We start from the raw sequence: 22,747 nt of genomic DNA on the forward strand, positions 1-22,747 counted from the left end.
GATCTCAGGATCCTGGGATCAAGTCCTGAATCGGGCTCTCTGCTCAGCAGGGAGCCTGCTTCCCTCTCTCTCTCTGCCTGCCTCTCTGCCTACTTGTGATCTCTCTCTCTCTCTCAAATAAATAAATAAATCTTTAAAAAAAAACATACTGAAGACTGTGACAGCTACTACAAACTGCTGGTCTCAGCAACAGTGTTTTGTTTTATTTTAAAGATTTTATTTATTTATTTGTCAGAGAAAGAGAAAGAAAGAGAGAGCACAAGCAGGGAGAGCAGCAGGCAGTGAGCAGCAGACTCCTGGCTGAGCAGAGAGCCTAATGCAGGACTCCATCCCAAGACCTGAGATCATGACCTGAGCGGAAGTCAGATTTTAACCCACTGAACCACCCAGACGGCACTCAGCAATAGTGTTTAAGAGTGTCTGCTCACTACACTTGGGCACTTCACATAACTACCTGAGACTGAGTGTCTTTATCTTGAAATGAGGATTTTTTTTTAATCTTAAAATGAGGACATTATCTACCTGTGAATTTCAAAGGAGACAATGCATATAAAGAGTCTGTTACATAGATAATAAATGTTAACAACAATATTAGTAATAATATTCTCAACAATGGATATTAGAAATATTGAGAGTGATTAGAATTCAATAAGAAAAAAATAAAGCCAATAGAAAAATGGGTAACAACTATATTTGGTCAATTTCCAAAAGAGGAAACATATATAATAAAGATATAGGAGGACGTTCAAAATCAGAACTAGAGAACACAGATTAAAACAACACAGTAGTCCAGGGCGCATGTGTGGCTCAGTGGGTTAAGCCTCTGCCTTTGGCTCAGGTCATGATCCCAGGGTCCTGGGATTGAGGTCCTGGGACTGAGACTCGAGCCCCACATCGGGCTCTCTGCGCAGCAGGGAGCCTGCTTCCCCCTATCTCTGCCTGCTGCTCTGCCTACTTGTCATCTCTGTCTGTCAAATAAATAAATAAAGTCTTTGAAAAAAACAACAAGAACACCAGTGTACTCCATTTTGCCTATCATATTTTACCATATTAAAAACAGGGATAATACTCGGGGCGCCTGGGTGGCTCAGTGGGTTAAGCCGCTGCCTTCGGCTCAGGTCATGATCTCAGGGTCCTGGGATCGAGTCCCGCATCGGGCTCTTTGCTCAGCAGGGAGCCTGCTTCCCTCTCTCTCTCTCTCTGCCTGCCTCTCCATCTACTTGTGATCTCTCTCTGTCAAATAAATAAATAAAATCTAAAAAAAAAAAACAAAAAAAAAAAACAGGGATAATACTCATGGCTACTGAGGGTGGAGGGGAGAATCCTCACCCATATACCATTGATGGAACTAGAAACTGGCACTAGCATTGTAAGAGCAATTTGAGGTACCTACCAAAAATTTAAATGCGCACAAATATTCTCAGCATTTCTGCTTACAGCAATCTAGCCTATATGAACATTCAAATAACTGTTGAAGGATATGTGTGAAGATATTCACAGCAGCATGATTTGTAATAGTAAAAAAAAAAAAAAGATACCCCTTCCTCAAAAAAACAATATGAACACTTACTCAGCAGTATAAGGAATAAATGCATTGTTATATATTGGAACTGTGAAACTATCAAGCTATTAAAAAAATAATGCATTGGGGACTCGGTTAAGTGTCTGCCTTGGGCTCAGGTCATGATCCCAGGGTCCTGGGATTGAGCCCCATGTCAGGCTCCCTGCTCAGCCGTGAGTCTGCTTCTCCCTCTGCCCCCACACCCCCAGATCTCTATCTGTCTCTCTCTCAAATAAATAAATGCAATCCTTAAAGGAAATGTTAATGCATTGTGGTGCCTGGGTGGTTAAGCATCCCACTCTCGATTTTGGCTCAGGTCATGATCTCGAGGCTGTGAGATCGAGCCCCACACTGGGCTCCATGCTCATTGAGGAGACTGCTTCTCTCCCTCTTCTCTCCCTCCGCCCCTCCTCCAGCACATGCTCTCTCTCAAATAAATAAAGTAAATCTTTAAAAAAATACACTAAGTCTTCAAGTTTTGACATGGAGGGATATCCCTGATATACTGATGAATGAAAAAGCAGAAAAAATATGGCCTGTATATTATCAGTACAAACATATATAACATATATATACACACACACACATACACACACACACACACTGATAGCTATAGGTATAAAGAGGAAAGACTTTCAAAGTGTATTTCATGTCTTTATGTAATGCCTGATTTGCTTCCTTATAATTAACGTATATTACTCTTAGAATTAAAACTGTAACCTAGTAGTTTCTGTAATCAGGAACATATTGAGTCACTCAGTAAATATTTACAGAGTGCCTACTACACGTATCCAGCACTGACATAGAGGCGATGAACAAAACTAATGTACTCATTAGGACTCAAGTGTGTGTGTGTGTGTGTGCGTGCACGTGACATGACAGAGAATAAACAAATGAAAATTATATTTCATGGGAGAAGGTATATACTATAGCAGTGCTTGAGAATCTGGTGTTCTGTAAAAACCTGGGGAACATCAAGCATCTGGCGTATTGATCCCCAGAATTTTGGGCATGTTTACTTGCAAACTCTTCCTTTACAGATAATTCAAAGTAATATTTAGCTTGAAATATATTAAATTCTGGGGCGCCTGGGTGGCTCAGTTGGTTAAGCCGCTGCCTTCGGCTCAGGTCATGATCCCAGCGTCCTGGGATCAAGTCCCACCTCGGGCTCCTTGCTCAGCGGGAGCCTGGTTCTCCATCTGCCTCTGCCTGCCACTCTGTCTGCCTGTGCTCACTCTGACAAATAAATAAATAAAATCTTAAAAAAAAAAAAAAGAAATATATTAAATTCTCAAATTCTGTTGACAAATTAGCATTGTACCCATTCTGAATAATGTCTCTATACTTGACATTTTTACCATCTAGGGCCCAGAAGAATGGAAAGAAGGCAAAATTCCTTTAAATTTGTGAATCATTTAGAACATCAAAAACAATTTCATTTCACAGATCTTTAAAGGATTTCACTTATCATATCCAACTAGCAAGCACACAGTTCATCTACTGGTTATTATTTTGAGGGAGAAAAATTCCTTTATTTAACTCTAGAATGTAATCTCTAAGAATTTCTAAGTATTTTGTAAGTTTATTCGTAACACTTCATGTGGGTAAGTAAAGACATTTCAAGATAATTCCAAAATCAGGACTCTGAACACTGACTCCTGTTCAGGTATTATAGTGGCCTCTGCAACAAGGGGACGGCCACTTCAGCTTGTCTGGTTTGGTGAGGTTATTGTCGAGAAGCTCTGTAGATTCATCCCTGCTGGTTCTTAGGAAGCACAAGCTAGACTTACTCGAGGAGTGAGAGGAGAAGGCCAGAGTCATAAATAATTTCGGACTGTTGGGATGCCTGCGGGGCTCAGTCAGTTAAGCATCTGCCTTCAGCTTAGGTCATGATCCCAGGGTCCTGGGATGGAGCCCCACGATCAGGCTCCTTGCTCAGTGGGGAGCCTGTTTCTCCCTCTGCTTGCCCTCCCCCTGCTTGTGCTCTCTCTTTCTCTCTCTGTCTGACAAATACATAAAAATAAAATCTTTTTTAAAATTTCAGAATGTTGGGATGCCTGGGTGGCTCAGTTGGTTAAGCAGCTGCCTTCAGCTCGGGTCATGATTCCAGCATCTTGGGATCGAGTCCCACATCTGGCTCCTTGCTTGGTGGGGAAGCCTGCTTCTCCCTCTGACTCTGCCTGCCATTCCGCCTGCCTGTGCTCACTCCTTTGCTCTCTTGCTCTCTCTCACAAATAAATAAATAAAATCTTTAAAAATAAATAAATAAAATAAAATTTCAGAATGTTTATAAATTATTTTTTTTAAGATTTTATTTATTTGACAGACAGAGATCACAAGTAGGCAGAGAAGCAGGCAGAGAGAGAGGAGGAAGCAGGCTCCCTGCTGAGCAGAGTGCCCGATGCGGGGCTCGATCCCAAGACCCTGGGATCATGACCTGAGCTGAAGGCAGAGGCTTTAACCCACTGAGCCACCCAGGCACCCCTGTTTAGAAATTATTTAACAATAAACACTTAAAAAAATTATTCTTGGGGGACCTGGGTGGCTCAGTGGATAAGCATCTGCCTTCAGTGCAGGTCATGATCCCGGGGTCCTGGGGTGGAGCCCATCATGCTCCCTGCTCAGTGGGGAGTCTGCTTCTCCCTCTCCCACTTCCCCTCCCCTCTGCTTATGCTCACTCTCTCTCTGTCTAAAATAAACACATAAAATCTATAATAAATTGAAAAATTTGTCTTTTGGGGAACAGATACAAGAAAAAGACATTGACTTTGTCATTCCTGAAATTGCCTAGTTTTACAGTATTGCTTCATCTCAACTTCTTTGCAAGGAAATTCAAATGGCTAATAAATATACGAATAAAATACAGTGTCAAAAACTTAAAACTTTTAAATGCCCAAGTTTGGTAAGGGGAAATAGGAGCCCTGATACATTACTGGTAGGAATATAAATTGTTTCAAACTTTCCAAAGGATAACCTGATAATATGCTATATAGAAGCCTTAAAAGAAATTTATACTTTTTGACCCAGCAATTCCATTTCAAGGAATTTATCCAAAGAATTACTCACAGATATGTGTAATAATATAGCTAAAAGCTATATATCTATATATAGCATTATGATCTATAATCATATAATAGCATTATGATAACAACTCCAAACTAGAAACAATGACTAATAAGTAACTGACTTAAATTATGGTAAATCATTAAAACAGAATATTACGCTGTTATTTAAAAAGGGTATGGTTGAAAATTATTTTAAAAACTTGAGTTACGGGGCACCTGGGTGGCTCAGTGAGTTAAGTGTCCAACTCTTGATTTCGGCTCAGGTCATATTTCAGGGTCATGAGATTAAGCCCTGTGACAGGCTCTGCACTCCACAGGGAGTCTGCTTCTCTTCCTCTCCCTCTGTCCCTCCCCCTGCATGTGCGCACGCAGGCATGCTCTCTCAAATAAATAAAATCTTTAAGGAAAAAAAAAAAACAGAACAACTTAAGTTACATCCTCTGATCAAAAACCTCCAATGACTATTCAAGCCATTTGGGAAAAAAATCCAAAATCTTATTATGACCTACTAGGCCCCATCTGGCCTGGTTCCTGGCTTCCTACCTCAGGGAGGACAACTTCCCCTTGCCCCCGCCTCATTCAACTCTTCTGCTCTTACCCAATCATATCAAGTACCTTTGGTTTCAGGACATCTACCTTTGCTGTCCCACCTCAGTCTGGAACACCAGTCCCTTGATAGCTCTAGAGCTTACATCCTCACTATCTAGAGCTTATCTCCACCCAAGCTTTTGTATGTTTTGTTTTTCTTCATTGCCTTCATCACCACCGGTATTATATAATCTATTGCTTATGTACTCTACAAATATTTTCTAGTTTGCCTCCCTGTACTGTAATAGAAGTTCTAGGGAAGCAAGGACTTCGTTTCATATTTTTCTGTATCTCTGATGCCCAGAACAGCACCTGGCTTAAAGTAGGCATTCAGGAAATATACCAAATGAATGAATAACATGAAAAAATTCATCTTTATATATTAGGTAAAAAAAAATAAAAGATCCAAAACAATATGTATAGTATGGTTTCATTTTCTACATCAAAGAATAGGAAAAAATGCAAGAAAGATGACAATCAAAATGTCAGCAATATTTATGAGGTGCCTGGGTGGGGTAATCAATTAAGCATCCAACTCTTGGTTTTGGGTCAGGTCGTGCTCAGGGTCACGATTGAGCCCCACCTCAGCTCTCCATCTCCCTCTGCCCCTCCCCCTGCACACTCTGTGTCCCTCAAATAAATGAATAAATCTTTAAAAAAAAGTTACCAATATTTAAACTGTAAGTGAGTGATCTATAGGTACCTTTCATAGTTGCTTTTTTATTTAGTAAAGTTTCTGCAATGGACAAATATTGCTTGTATATTAAGGAAAGAAGGGCATGATTTTTTAAAGAAATAAATAACAACCTACCAGTCCATTTAAGTTCTTTATGTTGTTTCTTCCTAAAGACAATATCCTCAAGTTTTCTGCAGTGGGGAAAAAAAACACAGTTATTTGTTTATGAGAATCATATTACAGCTGTTGTAAATCTAGTATAATGAAGTGTTAATAAACTATATGATAAATATACTTATCTAATGAGTAAGAAAGGCTGTATTAATAAAAAGTGGTATTCAAGTAGAAAATTGACTTATCATTGAAGGTAAACACTACAACTATAATTTCACATCATGACAACATGAAATTTACAAATGGTCAGCTATTTTGAAAGCATGGTTTTAAATTGCTGGCTAGGAAAAATACTTCAGGGATAAAATAAGTAAAGAAGATTTGAACTTTAAATTTGGAAGCATATATATTTCAAATCTACTATAGCATAAGGACTCACATTAGAAGACAGGAACATATCTATGTATAGCCCGCCTCACTCCACAAAGGATTAAAAGTGAAATCAAATGATTTAGTATTTTAAAATCTTTTGCTTTCAAACTTTTAAGAGTTAGATTGTGATTTGCTTTTAAAATGCCTATTTGTGGGGTGTCTGGGTGGCTCATGCCATGCCTTCGGGTCAGGCCATGATCTCAGGGTCCTGGGATCCAGCCCTGCATTGAGCCCCACATCCAGCCCGCGTCGGGCTGCCTGCTCTGCGGGAAGCCTGCTTCTCCCTCTCTCATTCCCCTTGCTGGTGTGCCCTCTCTCACTGTGTCTCTCTCTGTCAAATAATAAAGAAAATCCAAAAACAATTTTAAAAAAAGACAGATAAGGAGTACAACAAAAACAATGATGGTGAGGAATTAAAATTTAAATATTATAAGTATTAAACACAAGACAGATTTGAAAAATTTATAATTAAAAAATCTAATTCTTCCATTTAATTCTAACTCTAAGAAAGCTTTAAAATGTCTTTAAACTGTTCAGATCTCGTGTTCGAATGTTCTTTGGATGACCACATTTAAGACACATGGTTGATAACTCTCTCTGCCACCTGACAATTACTGTGGTTAAAACAGGTGCCAGTTTCTGGGATTACATAGTGTCTCTGGAATGTTTATTCCAAAAACGAGAAAATCCAAGAACCATCTGTTACTGTGGATCACTTACTTAAGCCATTGAGGTTGGCAATTTTTTCAATGCAGTTTGTAGACAGTGAAAGCTTCCTTAAAAAGAACAAAGGAAAACTTGAATTAATACAAAACAATTTTAAGTGGTATATCAGAAAAATAAATCAATCAATCAATAAATAAATACTGTATCAGGAATTAATCAAGTGCCCATACAAGATAACATTTAAGTCACGTTTTCTTTTTACACTGAATTCTTTTTTTCCCTCTCAGACATGGCATGTATTCTTTCATTTTTTTTTTTTTTAAGATTTTATTTATTTATTTGACAGACAGAAATCACAAGTAGGCAGAGAGGCAGGCAGAGAGGGGCGGGGGAAGCAGGCTCCCCGCTGAGCAGAGAGCCCGATTCAGGGCTCGATCCCAGGACCCTAGGATCATGACCCGAGCTGAAGGCAGAGGCTTTAATCTACTGAGCCACCCAGGCGCCCCGTATTCTTTCATTTTGAAATCAATCCTCATACTTTTTTCCTGATTACAGAAGTTAATACATATTTATTGTAGAAAATTAAAAAAAATTTTTCTGAAGGTAATTTGGTGTTACCTATTAAATTTTTTTTTAAAGATTTTATTTATTTATTTGAGAGAGAGACAGTGAGAGAGAGCATGAACGAGGAGAAGGTCAGAGAGAGAAGCAGACTCCCCGTGGAGCTGGGAGCCCGATGCGGGACTAGATCCCGGGACTCCAGGATCATGACCTGAGCCGAAGGCAGTCGTCCAACCAACTGAGCCACCCAGGCGTCCCACCTATTAAATTTTTTAAATGCATGTGTTCTTTGACCCAGGAATTCATTTCTAGGAATACATCCTACTGAAATGCTAATACCAATGCCAACAGATCTATAAGCTAGATTATTTAGTGTATTATTGTAATAGCAAAAAAATGGGGAAAAATCTGTAAACATCTAGCAACTGAGGGATAGATAATGGAAAACTATGCTGTCACTAATACAAATGAAACTGGGCTCCAGATACCAGCTTGGGAAGATGTCCATCATGTGTGCTCAAGTTGAAAACCACCTAGCAGAACGATACATTTTATATGATCCCTTTTGATAAAAAGCAGAACTATAGGGTATCTGGGTGGTTCAGTTGGTTAAGCAACTGCCTCCGGCTCAGGTCATGATCCTGGAGTCCTAGAGTCGAGTCCCACATTGGGCTCCCTGCTTGGCAGGGAGTCTGCTTCTCCGGCTGACCTCTCTCCTCTCATGCTCTCTCTCTCAAATAAATAATAAAATCTTAAAAAAAAAAAACAGAACTATATATGTTCATGTACGAAGATATTTATTTGCTTGTGTGTTAAATCATTCAGAAATGAATACTGAGGAAGCCATATGTAATCCAAACCACTCCACAGATTGCCCCAGAGAGAACTACTTTTAATGGTTTGTATATATTTGTCTAGATTTTTTCTACTCATAATTCAGTTATATAAAAAAATAATTTAGGGGTGCCTCGGTGTCTCAGTTGGCTGAGCCTCTGACTGTTGATCTCAGCTCAGGTCTTGATCTCAGGGTCATGAGTTCAGGCTCCGCATTGGGCTCCACAGTGGGTGTGGAGCCTACTTACCGAAAAAAAAAGAAAGAAAAGAAAAAAATATTGTACAGGGACATAACTACACATTCTTAGTCATCCCTTCTTTTCTTTCTTTTTTTTTTTATTAGTCATTCTTTCTTGACAAAAACATTTAATATTTTAGTTTACTTCATGCAAAAAATATAATAAAAGCTAATTTTATTGAACACAATCTGTGCTCAGAACTCTTCCAAGTACTTTACATAAACTGTTTTAATTATCACAACAATTCTGTGAAATAAGTACTATTATGATCACCTGTATTTTACAAATGAGTAAACTGAGGTACAAAGATGTTTAGCAATTTGCCCAATATTACATAGCCAGAAAGGGGCAGAGACTAATTTAAACCCCTCCAAAACTGACTCTAAAACATGTGATCTTATACTTTTGATATGACTTGAAGAAGAATTATTCATTCTTTTTAATAAAAGTACTGTACAGTGTAAATTATTGGTCAAATCTGGATATTTTCCAATAATCCCCAACTCCTGACTACTACCAGTGGAAAATGCCTTAAATGTGGGAATGTGATTGGAGATGAATTCTTTAATTGGTGTCCAGGCAACCTGCCCAAAGAGATTGTCAGCAAAAATCCGAACAGGCTGACTCTTTCCAAGCCGCTTCCTAGTACTCTGGTACTAGGTACAAAACCTTCTCAAATGTTTGCCTTGGAGATATCTTTTTAAACTTTTTTTTTTTTAAGATTTTATTTATTTGACAGAGAGAGATCACAAGCAGGCAGAGAGGCAGGCAGAGAGAGAGGAGGAAGCAGGCTCCCTGCTGAGCAGAGAGCCCGATGCAGGGCTCCATCCCAGGACCCTGAGATCATGACCTGAGCCGAAGGCAGAAGGCAGCGGCTTAACCCACTGAGCCACCCAGGCGCCCCGCCTTGGAGATATCTTTAAGATAAAAAGATATCTGACCATTTGGAAACAGTGCTCTTTGAAATCACGCTTTTGAAGCAAAAAAAAAAAAAAAAAAAAAAAAAATCTAAGATGGAATTTTATATAATACACTGTGCTGTCATCATAAAGGACAAGTTGCACACAATAACTAAATATGTTTGCTTTTCCCTTTCATTCCAAAGACAGATACTAGTCTAATGCATGGGTTCACAAATTATGTGTCTAAGAGTTACTCAAGTTGCTTATTATAAATACAGATTGGGGCGCCTGGGTGGCTCAGCCGTTAAGCATCTGCCTTCGGCTCAGATTATGATCCCAGGGTTCTGGGATCGAGCCCCACATCAGGCTCCCTGCTCAATGGGGAGCCTGCTTCTCCCTCTCCCACTCACCTTGCTTGTGTTTCCTCTTTCACTGTCTCTGTCAAATAAATGAATAAACTCTTAGGAAAAAAAAAAAAAAAAAAGGATTCCTAGATCTCATCAGTAGAGATTTGTTTCTGTAAATTCTGTAAATTGGGATGGGGCTAATCTCCTGTATAAGGAGATTCTTATGTTGGTAGTCAGTGCACTACACTTCGAAACACACAGGGTGGAGAAAGCAGAAAGAACCCTCGGTGATTCTACAATATTCTACAGCTCTGAGAGGAGATACCGCTGCCAGAGAGCATGGTCACAAGGTGTCATGGTTGAACTGCCTCAAATTTGCCACAGAAGCTTGCTAAACAGTGTATAAGTATTTAGAAAATAAGTTAAGAGGATGAGTCCTAGGATCAAGTCCCCTATGGGGCTCCCTGCTCAGCAGGGAGTCTGCTTCTCCCTCTGACTCTCCACTTCTCCTGCTCTCTCTCTCAAATTAAAAAAAAGAAAAGAAAAGAAAGAAAAGAAGTTAAGGGGAATTAATATAGATTTGGTACTTAAAGTCATGGGAAAATAGAATTACAAAATAATAAGTATAGTTTGATCCCAATTAGGAAAACAAATTAGAAGGATCTGTATCAGAATGCTAATACTGGTTCTCAAAAGGTGGCACAATTTTGGTTAATATTAACTCTTTCTTTTGTGCTCTTTGTATTTTCTAGATGTTTTACAATGTATTTTTATAATTTGAAAAAAATTTTACAGCAGTATCTCTTAGTCCTCTGCTAAGTATAGTGCTGACTGGCTAATCTTGTAAGAGAAAGTATTAGATTTTATGGCAGGATAATAGTATTGCTGTGTTATTTAGTTTCTCCCAAGAGACAAGGAAACTTCTATTCTCCAGGCACATTATACAAATTTTACTGTAAAAAAATACTGCATTGTTCAGGGTTACTTTATTAGTAGTCCCGTAAACCAGTAATCTCTCTCTGTTTGGCCTTGCCAAAGGGGAACCGCATTAACCAAACAAACAAAAAAAGAGAAATGAAGAGCGTAGGAAACAAACACATTTTTTCTGGTTTGTGTATTTAGAAAAGAAAGGGAAAAAAGACAAGAGAACTTACTCGCAATTAGCAAGCGTGGACAAGGAGGCATCCATCTTCTCTATAGGGGGAATCTGAGCATAAAGCTTAATCTCTTTGGCTTCGGATGGCTTCTGACTGGTTTTCTCTTCCTATGCCAAAAATTAGTTTGGAAGAAAGTGAAACCTGATTGTAACACAGAACTAAAAAAGTACAGACTACCCTAAGGCTTTTCAAAGTTTATTTCAAAACAATTCTTAGAATTTGACAACTCTGCATTCTTTACAATTCACTTACTGACATTTACTAACTGGCCCTGACAACCAGGCTTCTACCTGGCCGGTTCAGATAATTTACTGATAGGTCCCAACCCAGTGGAAGGGAGGAGGAAAGAAAATAACTTTCATTTCTGTGGTATTTAAAATCCTTGGGATGCCTGGGTGGCGCCGTGGGTTAAGCATCTGCCTCCAGCTCAGGTCATGATCCCAGCACCCTGGGATCAGTCCCACATCAGGTTCCTTGCTCAGCGGGGAGCCTGCTTCCACCCTCTGCCTGCCGCTCCGCCTGCTTGTACTCTCTGACAAATAAGTCAATATATAAAATCTTTAAAATAAAATAAAATAAAATCCGTTAAGAGTCGGGACACCTGAATGGCTCAGTCAGTTAAGCATCTGCCTTCGGCTCAGGTCATGACACCAGGGTCCCAGGATCGAGTCCCCCATCGGGCTCCTTGCTCAGCGGGGAGCCGGCTTCTCCCTCTGCCTGCCTCTCCCCCTGCTTGTGCTCGCACTCTCTCTCCCTCCCTCCCTCTGACAAATAAACAAAATCTTTTTTAAAAAATCCTTTAAGAGTCTATCAATAAATGGGGCACCTGGGTGGCTCAGTGGGTTAAGCCGCTGCCTTCGGCTCAGGTCATGATCCCAGGTCCTGGGTTCGAGCCCCACATCGGGCTTTCTGCTCAGCAGGGAGCCTGCTTCCTCCTCTCTCTCTGCCTGCCTCTCTGCCTACTTGTGATTTCTCTCTGTCAAATAAATAAATAAATAATCTTTAAAAAAAAAAAGAGTCTATCAATAAAGAAAAATACAACAATAACAACATTTTCTTGGGAAAAGTTCTTTGTCCCTAAGCACCCTTTTCTTAAATATCAGATTTAGATCTATAAGATCAACTATTTTATCATCTTACCTTGCTTTTCCTTTTTCTTTTAATTTTATTTATTCATTTGCCAGAGAGAAAGAGTAAAGCAGGGGGAGCGGCAGACAGAGGGAGAAGCAGGCTTCCAGCCGAGCAAGGAATCTGATGCCGTGACTCCATCCCAGGACCCTGGGATCATGACCTGAGCCGAAGGCAGACACTTCACCGACTGAGCCACCCAGGCGTCCCTCTTCTTGGTTTTTCTGTACACAGTTCAGTCTGAGATAGAGCTCCAAAATACCAAGAATTCTTGGGAATTCCCGAATTCTTCGGGAAGATGTCCTCCTTACAAGCCGAAGTCAAAGCTATTTGCTCTATAATAATTTACTACTAAATTCTTAGATTTTCAGTACTATGTACACAATTTAACATTACCAATATATGCTGCCTAATAATATTTTCAAAGTACCTCCCTACTTAAAGCTAGTTCTCTCTCTCCCACAAAACAGGAAGCTCCTAAAGTGCAGGACCATTTCCTTTGCTTTCCTGCATTTTCTATAACAGTACACTAGCAGACATACAGAGGCTTATTTTTAAAATTCAAATGGGGGACGCCTGGGTGGCTCAGTTGGTTAAGCAGCTGCCTTCGGCTCAGGTCATGATCCCAGCGTCCTGGGATCGAGTCCCACATCGGGCTCCTTGCTTGGCGGCGAGCCTGCTTCTCCCTCTGCCTCTGCCTGCCACTCTGTCTGCCTGTGCTCACTCTCGCTTCTCTCTATGACAAATAAATAAATAAAATCTTTAAAATTAAAATGGTAACATGTCAATACTAGAAAATACACAATTTAAAAAAACAACAAAAAAATACACAGTACATTGAAAGAAAAAGATCTAATACACACACACTCAACACTTATTTTTGTGTCATACATTTGTAGGTTATGAGAGGGAAACTGATACATAGGAGATCCTGAATAAATGTTAGGTTAATCAGTGAAAGAACGAGCTTAATGTCTTCAATCAATCTTAAAGTCAAAGATTTATGGCCACAGTACAATCTAGAAATAGAACCTACAACCCAGAACAAAAAAAGCAACCACTTATTATTATAAGTAAATTAAGTCCTAAAATCTAATTCAAAGAAAATCTAATACAAGTTTATTCCATATTTACTTTTCTTCTTTAAGAAAACAGATTTTTCATTAACCAAACAGAAATGAATTTTTAAATGCGAAATACAGAGAAGTTTATAAGCACCAAAACAAGAATTCAAATATTTCATTATCCTATCCACCCTATTTTCCCTAGACACAAGGCTCCTGAAAGACTTTTGCTTCAAAGCTCAGCCTCAAAAGCAAAAGACATATATTATTCAAAAAACTATTGATAATATCCACAAAAAAGTTATCACTGGGCACAGAAATTGAGGAGTTATGTCAATACTCTAAGGAAATTCTATTTATGATGCTGAATTACAACTGTTCAAACTTTATAGAATGATTTATTCAAAATATCTATAGTTTATATTCATTTATTTTATAATGCAGTTTCCTTTCTTTTGTTAATATATACCTTAATATTTTTTCCAGCGTTATTGACACGTAACATTGTCTAAGTTTAAGGTGATGATCTGATACCTATATATACTGTGAAATGATTAACCCAATTAGGTTAGCTAACACATCCATCACCTGATTTTTTACTTTGGGTGCTAAGAAAATTTAAGATCCACTCTCTTAGCCACTTTCAAGTATATAATGCAATATTATTAACTATAGTCACCATGCCGTATATCAGATCCCCGGGACTTGGCTTATAACTGGAATGTCTGTACCCTTTGACCAACATCTCCCATTTACCCCACACCCAAATCCCCGGCAATCACTGCTCTGCTCTTCATTTCCGGGTTCAGCTTTTTTAGATTTCACATATGTGTGAGATCACAGAGTATGTGTCTTTCCCTGTCTGACTTATGTCACTTTGCATAATGCACTCAAGGTCTGTCCGTGTTGTAAATGGAAGGATTTCCTTCTTTATTGTGGCTGAATAATACTCCACTCTGTAGATATACAATGTTTTTGATCCATTTACCCACTGATGGGACATGTAGGATGTTGATATTGATATGATCCACTGATTTTGATCAGACTTTCCCAGTTTTACTAGTACTCATTTATACACAAGTGTGAATGCATTGGTATGTGCGTATTAATGTATACAATTTTATCACCTATACAGGTTCATGTACCCACTGCCAGTCAAGACAGTTAAATAGTTCCAGTGCCACAAAGGTTCCTTGTGCTGACTGGTCAGATTTAAATAACTATCCAATAATTCTCGTATGGTTTCTGAAAGAGGTAAAAATTCATACACTCACTCACCCATCTGGCTAGAGCTTCTTTGATGGTTGTTGCTTTTGCCTTAAAAGGAAAGGAAACAAGAGTATCTTTATTGGTATGATTTGTTGATTCAATTTTCACACAATGATTATTAGCCTCAGCATCTACCACTGAAAAGATTAACTTCTTTCTTTGAGAACTTACATGCAAAAAATACAAGTGTTTTAACTTCCTCAAATCAGGATGATTTATTTAAATGCCTCTCAGAGAAATTAAGGAAATCATGATGCAAGGCCCATATACTTCTCTCCCACTTGGTTTTCAAAAAGATACAGTTTTCAACATTTGATATTACAAGAGATCTTATGGGGCACCTGGGTGGCTCAGTGGGTTAAGCCTCTGCCTTTGGCTCAGGTCCTGATCTCAGGGTCCTGGGATCAAGCCCTGCCTCGGGCTCTTTGCTCAGTGGGGAGCCTGCTTCCCTCTCTCTCTGCCTACTTGTGATCTCTCTCTGTGTCAAATAAATAAATAAAATCTTTAAAATAAAATTTAAAAAATAGATCTTATTTCATTGATTCTAAGATCGACATCTTTTATGTTTTAACATCTTTGAAATTTGGATGCATTTTACAACCAGGAACAATTTACAATTACTGTGGCCGGGTAGCAGTGGTGATGATCTAGAAAAGTATTAACTAATTTATTTCATATACATATATTCTTTTTTATGTTTGCAAATAATGACGTACGATAAAAACCTACATGTCTAAATACATTTAAAAGAACTTCGTCAATAGGCACAAAATAAAAATTCTAAATGATAAGAAATTACTTGTCATGATTCAATTCCAACTACTTATTTTTCTTTCCTAAAACATAAAATAACGTTGCACCTTATAATCAATAGTATCTTAGATTCAATTTAATAGGACACTTAAAACTTTAAATGTGAGGAAAGGGAGACATCCTTCGATTAGAACTGCTAGAGTTCTTTAAAAAAAAAAATCTAAACAATAACAGAAGGAAAAGTTTAAAAGTACAGTTAACTCTCCAACAGGACAGGCATTAGGGACGCCAACCTCCCCTGCCCCAACCCCACAACACAGTAAAAAATCTCAGTATAACTTCTGACTTGCCAAACTCTACTAAAAGCCTACTATCAACCAGAAGCCTTACCAATAACATAAACATTTGATTAATGCACATTTTGCACGTCACATGTATTATATACTGTATTCTTACAATAATGTAAACTACAAAAAAGGAAATGTTATTATGAAAATCATAAGAGGGGTGAATGGGTGGCTCAGTAGGTTCAGAATCCAACTCTTGGTTTTGGCTCTGGTCATGACCTCAGTCAGGGTCGTGAGATAGAGCCCCATATTGGGCTCAGCGTGGAGTCTGCTCAAGATTCTCCCTCCCACTTAGTCCCTCCCCTGATTCATGTGCTCTCTCTCAAATAAATTTTTAAAAAAGAGAAAAAAAAGAAAGAAAGAAATCATGGAGGAAATACACTTACAGTATTGCAGTGTATTTATTGGAAAAAAAATCTGCATATAAATGGACCGGTATAGTTCAGGCCGATGATGCTCAACTGTATATACCATTACATCTAGAAAGCAAAGACATAGTAATAAATAATCCTTGGGTGAAAAAGCAAACTATAGGGGCGCCTGGGTGGTACAGTGGGTTAAAGCCTCTGCCTTCCGCTCCGGTCATGATCCCAAGGTCCTGGGATCAAGCCCCACATCAGGCTCTCTGCTCAGCAGGGAGACTGCTTCCCTTCCTCTCTCTCTGTCTGCCTCTCTGCCTACTTGTGATCTCTATCAAATAAATAAATAAATAAAAATCTTTAAAAAAACAATTAAAAAAGTAAACTATAAACTACAGTAAAGCAAAAAGAATAAAAGAACAAATATAAAAATTTGAGGAATATACCATTATTTTTTTTTAAGATTTTATTTATTTATTTGACAGAACGAGATCACAAGTAGGCAGAGAGGCAGGCAGAGAGAGAGAGGAGGAAGCAGGCTCCCTGCCAAGCAGAGAGCCCGATGCGGGACTCGATCCCAGGACCCTGAGATCATGACCTGAGCTGAAGGCAGAGGCTTAACCCACTGAGCCACCGAGGCGCCCCAGGAATATACCATTTAAAAGGAAACTTATAATTTCAAATATATTTATTTATTCAAAAATTAAGAGAAAATAAGAAACAGAAAACAAGCAAAGTATTTGAGATATTTGAAAAAGCACGTCATTGCAAACACCCAGAAGGCTAAGGAAAATACAAAGGAATAAGTGCATGAAAAACAGACCCGAAGAGAAAAAAAAGATTAACAAAACTAAAAGCTGGTTCCTAAATCTCTAGCAAGCCTGACTGAGCAAAAAGAGAGCTATATGACGAAAACAGAGAATCAGAGGAAATAACAGATACCACAAAGATTTAAAAATAAAATATCACAAGCAAACATATGGTAGTTTGAAAACCTAGACAAAGAATGCATTTCTAGAAAAAAACACAAAAGTCTCAAACTGTCACAGGAACAATCAGAAAATCTGAATAGACCAATAATTATTTTCAATGTTAAAAAGATAACCAGAGATTTACCCTTATCCTCTTCCCCTACGTCTCCAAGCTTAGATAATTTTACAAGTAAATCCTGACAAGGTTTCAAGGAACAGATATTCTCTGTTAACAGAGAAGTTGTTTTAGAAACCAGAAAAGGAGGGAAAGCGGCCAATTTATTTCATGAGGCTAGAATAACCTTGATGTCATAACCAGATAAGAGGCCCTCCTTACTTCTCAACACAGATGTGAAAATCCTAGATACAACATTAGATCTCCAAAGCCAATGGTGAATAAAAATCGGGGTCAAGAATGGCTGATCCCAGGAGCATAAGGATTGTTTAACCAAAAACCCTATAAATGTAAATCACCTATTTATGGATTAAAGGGGGAAAAAATCACATTTATTTCAGTAAGTGTGGAAAAAGTACTTTGTAAAATAGTTGTACATCTGGGGCACCTGGGTGGCTCAGTCAGTTAAGAGTCTCCCTTCTGGGCGCCTGGGTGGCTCAGTGGGTTAAGCCTCTGCCTTTGGCTCGGGTCATGATCTCAGGGTCCTATGATCGAGTCCCACATCGGGCTCTCTGCTCGGCGGGGAGCCTGCTTCCCCTTCTCTCTCTGCCTGGCCTCTCTGCCTACTTGTGATCTCTCTCTGTCATATAAATAAGTAAAATCTTAAAAAAAAAAAAAAGCTCTCACTAAGAGTTACAAGGAAATTCTTTACTTGGTAAAAGCTACATACCAAAAAGCTATCACAAACGCCAGACTTGAGACATTCATTCACTTCAGCAAATATTCAGTAAGTGTCTAGTATATACCCAACATACTTTTACATGCTTGGGAAATATCAAGGAACAAAACAAAGATTCCCAACTTCTATAACTTACATCCACTGGCGGGAGACACATGGTAAATAATATATTCAATATACGCATTTTATAGTATATTAGAAAGTGACCATTACTAAGGAAAAAGAAAATACAAAAACAAAAAAAACAAAAACGCGGAATTTCAAAGAGGTACCAGGATGTGATTTATGTGTGTAAAGTATGTATATTTTAAATAAGGTGGAAAGAAGAGCAAATTGGGAAGGTAACACTAGAAGTCTTCTCTTTATGACCCCCAACACATCAAAGATCCCTACTATCACTGCTGTTGTTTAACATGGTACAAGAGATCTTTATCAGTGTTATAATAAAAGAAAATACAAATTGGAATGACTTAAGGGAAGAAATAAAACGCACTATGCGCACATGATCATTTACATAGGAAATACAATAGAACAAACTGAGAAATAGAACGAAGGGAATTCAGCAAGTGAAGAACACTGTTGAGAGAGTTAACAGAAAAGCTGGGAGAAGAGATTTTCAACATAAAACCAACAAAAGACTAATAGAGAATATAGAGGGAACTCCTAAAATTCAAAAAACAAAAAATGGAAAAAGCAAAACAAATATAAACAGAGAATTAACAGAAGTTGAAATCCAAATGACTAACAATATCATGAGGTACTGGAACTCACTGAAAACCAGAGGAATGCAGAGTAAAACAATGGAATACTAAAACACATCCTCAGATTGGCAAAGGTAAGAAATTTGGTGAGAATGTAGAACTCTCAGGCAGTACTGAAGGAAGTAAAAACTAGGAGAGAGAGGGGTGGCTGGCTGACTCGGTCAGCAGAGCATGCAACTCTTGATCTCAGGGTGGTGAGTTCAAGACCCACGTTGGGGGTAAAGCTTACTTAAAATCAAAACAAAACAAAACAAACTAGCAGACTTCTGGAAAGCAGTCTGACAATACCTAGGGAAATTAAGTATGGAGAGGCCCTATGACTAGGAAATCCCACTGCTGGGTAGATTTCCAAAAAAATCCCTGTATAGTACCATGAAAAGACACGTCTGATAATACTTTCAAACTGGAAGCAATCTGGCAAGTTGGTTTATGAGGTTACTAGTTCCCCTATAGATAGAAGTCAAAAACTGAAATGCCTAAAGGACCAGTGGACATCTTTTTTTTTTTGTGTTATTATTTTTTTTATTTCTTTGCAGCATAACAGTATTCATTGTTTTTGCACCACACCCAGTGCTCCATGCAATACGTGCCCTCCCTACCTCCCTAATACCCACCACCTTGTTCCCCCAACCTCCCACCCCCCCACCGCCCCTTCAAGACCCTCAGGTTGTTTTTCAGAGTCCATAGTCTCTCATGGCTCACCTCCCCTTCCAATTTCCCTCAACTCCCTTCTCCTCTCCATCTCCCCATGTCCTCCATGTTATTTGTTATGCTCCACAAATAAGTGAAACCATATGATAATTGACTCTCTCTGCTTGACTTCCTTCAGTGGACATCTTTAATGGGTAAAGCTGGCCATATAAAGAGAATAACCTCAACTCTGGCATTAGAAAACAGCTGGCACGTGGGACTTGGGACAAGATCTCTCCAAACATTAAAACTCCATTACTGAAAATAACACCCTTTACTAAGAAAGTAAAGATGCTGCCAATTATACAACACCATCATATTTTAGTAATACAAAAATAGGGCGAAAATGTGTCCAGTGGTGAAATATAGTATTTCTGATTTTTCACAGAGGCCATAAATCTGGGTTTTGATGTGAAATACAATCATTTAAAGATTTTTTTAAAAAGATTTTCTTTATTTATTTAACAGACAGAGATCACAAGTAGGCAGAGAGGCAGGCAGAGAGAGAGAGAGAGAGAGAGAGAGAGGAGGAAGCAGGCTCCCCGCTGAGCAGAGAGCCCGATGTGGGGCTCGATCCCAGGACCCTGGGATCATGACCTGAGCAGAAGGCAGAGGCTTTAACCCACTGAGGCACCCAGGCACCCCAAAATACAATCATTTAAAGACAATGGAAGCTAAGGCAGTTTTTTCTTTAAAGATATTTATTTATCATTTGAGAGAGAGAGAGAGAGCAACAACACAAGAGCAGGCTTGATCCCAGGACTGGGGGATCATGACCTGAGAGGAACGCAAATGCTTCACTGACTGACCCCCCAGACGCCCCCGAGGCTAACGGATTGTTCACTGAAAAAACTATGCTGGCCTGATTTCTGGAGGGCCCTGGACCTACCGGTTTCCAGCCTTAGCTAGCTTCATCTAATTACTGGTTCTGATTCTCTCTTTGGCGATTTTCAGTAATTCTCATGGATCATGCTTTCAAAATCGTTTAGGGCTGGTTATTTCTTCACCTGAATATAAACCTAGGTTCCAGAACTTTTTACTCTCTTTGGTAGTGCTTTTCAGCTAAATGCCTGTAGAATAAAGTAAGGAAAGCGTGCGGGAAAACTACTTTTCAAAGCGGTATTTAATCCTGGGGTTGAAGGCAAGCATGACTTCCTCATCATTTCAATTTCCTGGGCTCAATTTCTGCCCACTTACACAGCACTGGAATCACAAAAAGAAGACAACCAATTGTACTTGTTCTTCATAAACACCTCCACCGGACAGGACAATCACATACGTTGCTAAACAGCTTTGACTCTGTAATCAACCAACAACAACCCTTTTCAAACTGCTAGGCGGAATTACCAAACCTGTAAGCAACACTGCACATTTTTTTAAACCTTTTTTCTCTTTTTTGAAGATTTTATTTATTTATTTGTCAGAGAGAGAGAGAGGACATGCAGGCAAAGTGGCAGGCAGAGGCAGAGAGAGAAGCAGGCTCCCTGCCCAGCAAGGAGCCTGCTGCGGACTTCATCCCAGGAATCTGGGATCATGACCTGGGCTGAAGGCAGTGGCTTAACCGACTGAGCCACCCGGGTATCCCAACACTGCACGTTTTAAGGAGGAGTTGAGGAGCATCAGTAAGTAAAATCACTCCTTCGTAAAGGTCTTTGATTGGATAGATCACGGAGAGATTTCAAACCCCAGGTAGCAGTATGGACGCCCTCCAATTTTAGAATCACTTGAGGTGCACCGTCCAAATGCAATTCCCCAATCCCATTGCATTAAGGATTCATAATCTCCATTCCAGCAAGCTCAGTCTTCAGCCCACTATACTTAGGCATACTGAAACTTGAGGAACATCTCCTAATACAGTCTATCCGAATGGGCTTTACAGGGCTACCTAATAAGTGCACTTACAGTCATTCAGAGGACAACCCGGGCACCTCACAGGTAAGGAGTACCGCGGCAGTCGGGGTTACACACACGCCTCTCATAACCAGCTCCCCGCGCCCCGTCTCGCCTGGGGGAAAATGACTGCTATGCACAGAAAAATCCTTATTCGCACTCCGCCTTCATCACCTTTCCCACTCTAATCCGCTCTTTTTCGAGAAGTTCCTGCTCTTTGCGCTCCCTTTCTCTGTCAGAGTCCCTCCACACGAACCCAACCTCCGATCTGCCCCAGGCCGCCCGCGCCCCAGACCACCCCGTGCCGGGGCTTCTCTTTCGCCTGAGGCCTCTGACTGCGGAGCTAGCGCCGGTGACCGGCTTCCTTCCGCTGCCCGAGAAGCGCTCCGACCCTCAACACGCCACAGTCACCCTTTTCCACCTGCAGTCTCCTCTCCTCTTCGACCAAGAGGCCTAGAGGGTACTCACCATTCCGGCCGTTGCTACTGTCACTGCTCTGGTTGCTAGGGCCCGCCGAGGTCAGTGCGCGTGCGCACTTCTCGGAGCCCTCCGTGGAGCCCACCCCCGGCAGTGGTCCTTTCTCTCCGCCCTCCGGGTGGCGCGTGCGGGGCATTGTGGGACCGCCCGGCGGCCGCCTCGGTCCTCCCGCGGGTCAGCTGCTCGCTTCCCAGCGTGTGCGGCGGGGCTGCTGGCCTCTCGCAGGATGCGAGAGCTTCGCCATGCAGGGTGGTCAGGAGATGCTTTCTACCGAAAGCAGTTTCACTCGCTCTGCAGGGACGTGCCTGCCTAAAGTTGAAAACCTCGCTATAAAATTGCCCTTCCCGTAAATAACTTTAAAAATTCCCTTCTCCCGCAGATTGCCCGTCCGCATCCTTGTCTTTATCGCCTGCTGTAATTCACCTGTAGTTCGACCTAAACTAAATTCTTTGTTGTTGTTGTTGTTCATTTTATGACTGAAACTACATTCAGCTGAATTTCCTCGGTTGCCTTTCCCCAACGCCTCCGTGGAGCCAGAGGCGAATGAAAGCATAAAACGGTGGTTTTAGATGACCGAGATGTCCTCCCCTGCTCTCCTCCTATTAAATTAGACAAAAACTGTAAAAATACTGAGTTGCTAGGGGTATGGAGAAATGCGGTGGCGTATATACACTGCTCTTTATAACTGACACAGCCTTTGTGGAGAGCTGTTGGTAATAGTATGAAAAGCGTTCAAAACGTGTGCACCTCTGTGACCCAGCAGTTGGACTTCTAGGACTTCATCTTGAAGAAATAATCAGACAAGTGCACAGAGATTTATGTTCAAGGTTTTAATAGCAAGAAGGAAAATAACCCAAATGTCAAGAGGGAAAAAATTGGTATTATCAAACATCCAAAAAATGAAATATACTTCCATGAAGAATGTAGCTGAAAGGGGCCCCTGGGTGGCTCAGTGGGTTAAAGCCTTTGCCTTTGGCTCAGGTCACGATCCCAGGATCCTGGGATAGAGCAGCATATTGGACTCTCTGCTCAGCAGGGAGCC

The 22,747-nt window shown here is 40.1% G+C and overlaps 1 protein-coding gene across 7 annotated transcripts in view; it reads right to left on the reverse strand.

The window, feature by feature from the left end:
- DNAL1 (dynein axonemal light chain 1) overlaps positions 1 to 22,747 on the reverse strand; it is a 74,864-nt gene that overhangs the window by 17,740 nt on the left and 34,377 nt on the right. For 4 of the 7 annotated variants that reach the window (XM_047735465.1, XM_047735469.1, XM_047735471.1 and 1 more), the window contains one exon: positions 6,026 to 6,081. In XM_047735465.1, coding sequence (XP_047591421.1) covers positions 6,026 to 6,081 — 56 coding nt within the window. Of the gene's footprint in view, positions 1 to 6,025; positions 6,082 to 7,156; positions 7,213 to 11,139; positions 11,250 to 14,612; positions 14,652 to 21,240; positions 21,263 to 21,696; positions 21,986 to 22,747 lie in introns of those variants that run through there. The other 3 variants (XM_047735468.1, XM_047735466.1, XM_047735470.1) reach the window with 3 other exon arrangements.

The sequence above is a fragment of the Lutra lutra genome, chromosome 7 (assembly GCF_902655055.1).
Source record: "Lutra lutra chromosome 7, mLutLut1.2, whole genome shotgun sequence".
NCBI lineage: Eukaryota > Metazoa > Chordata > Mammalia > Carnivora > Mustelidae > Lutra > Lutra lutra.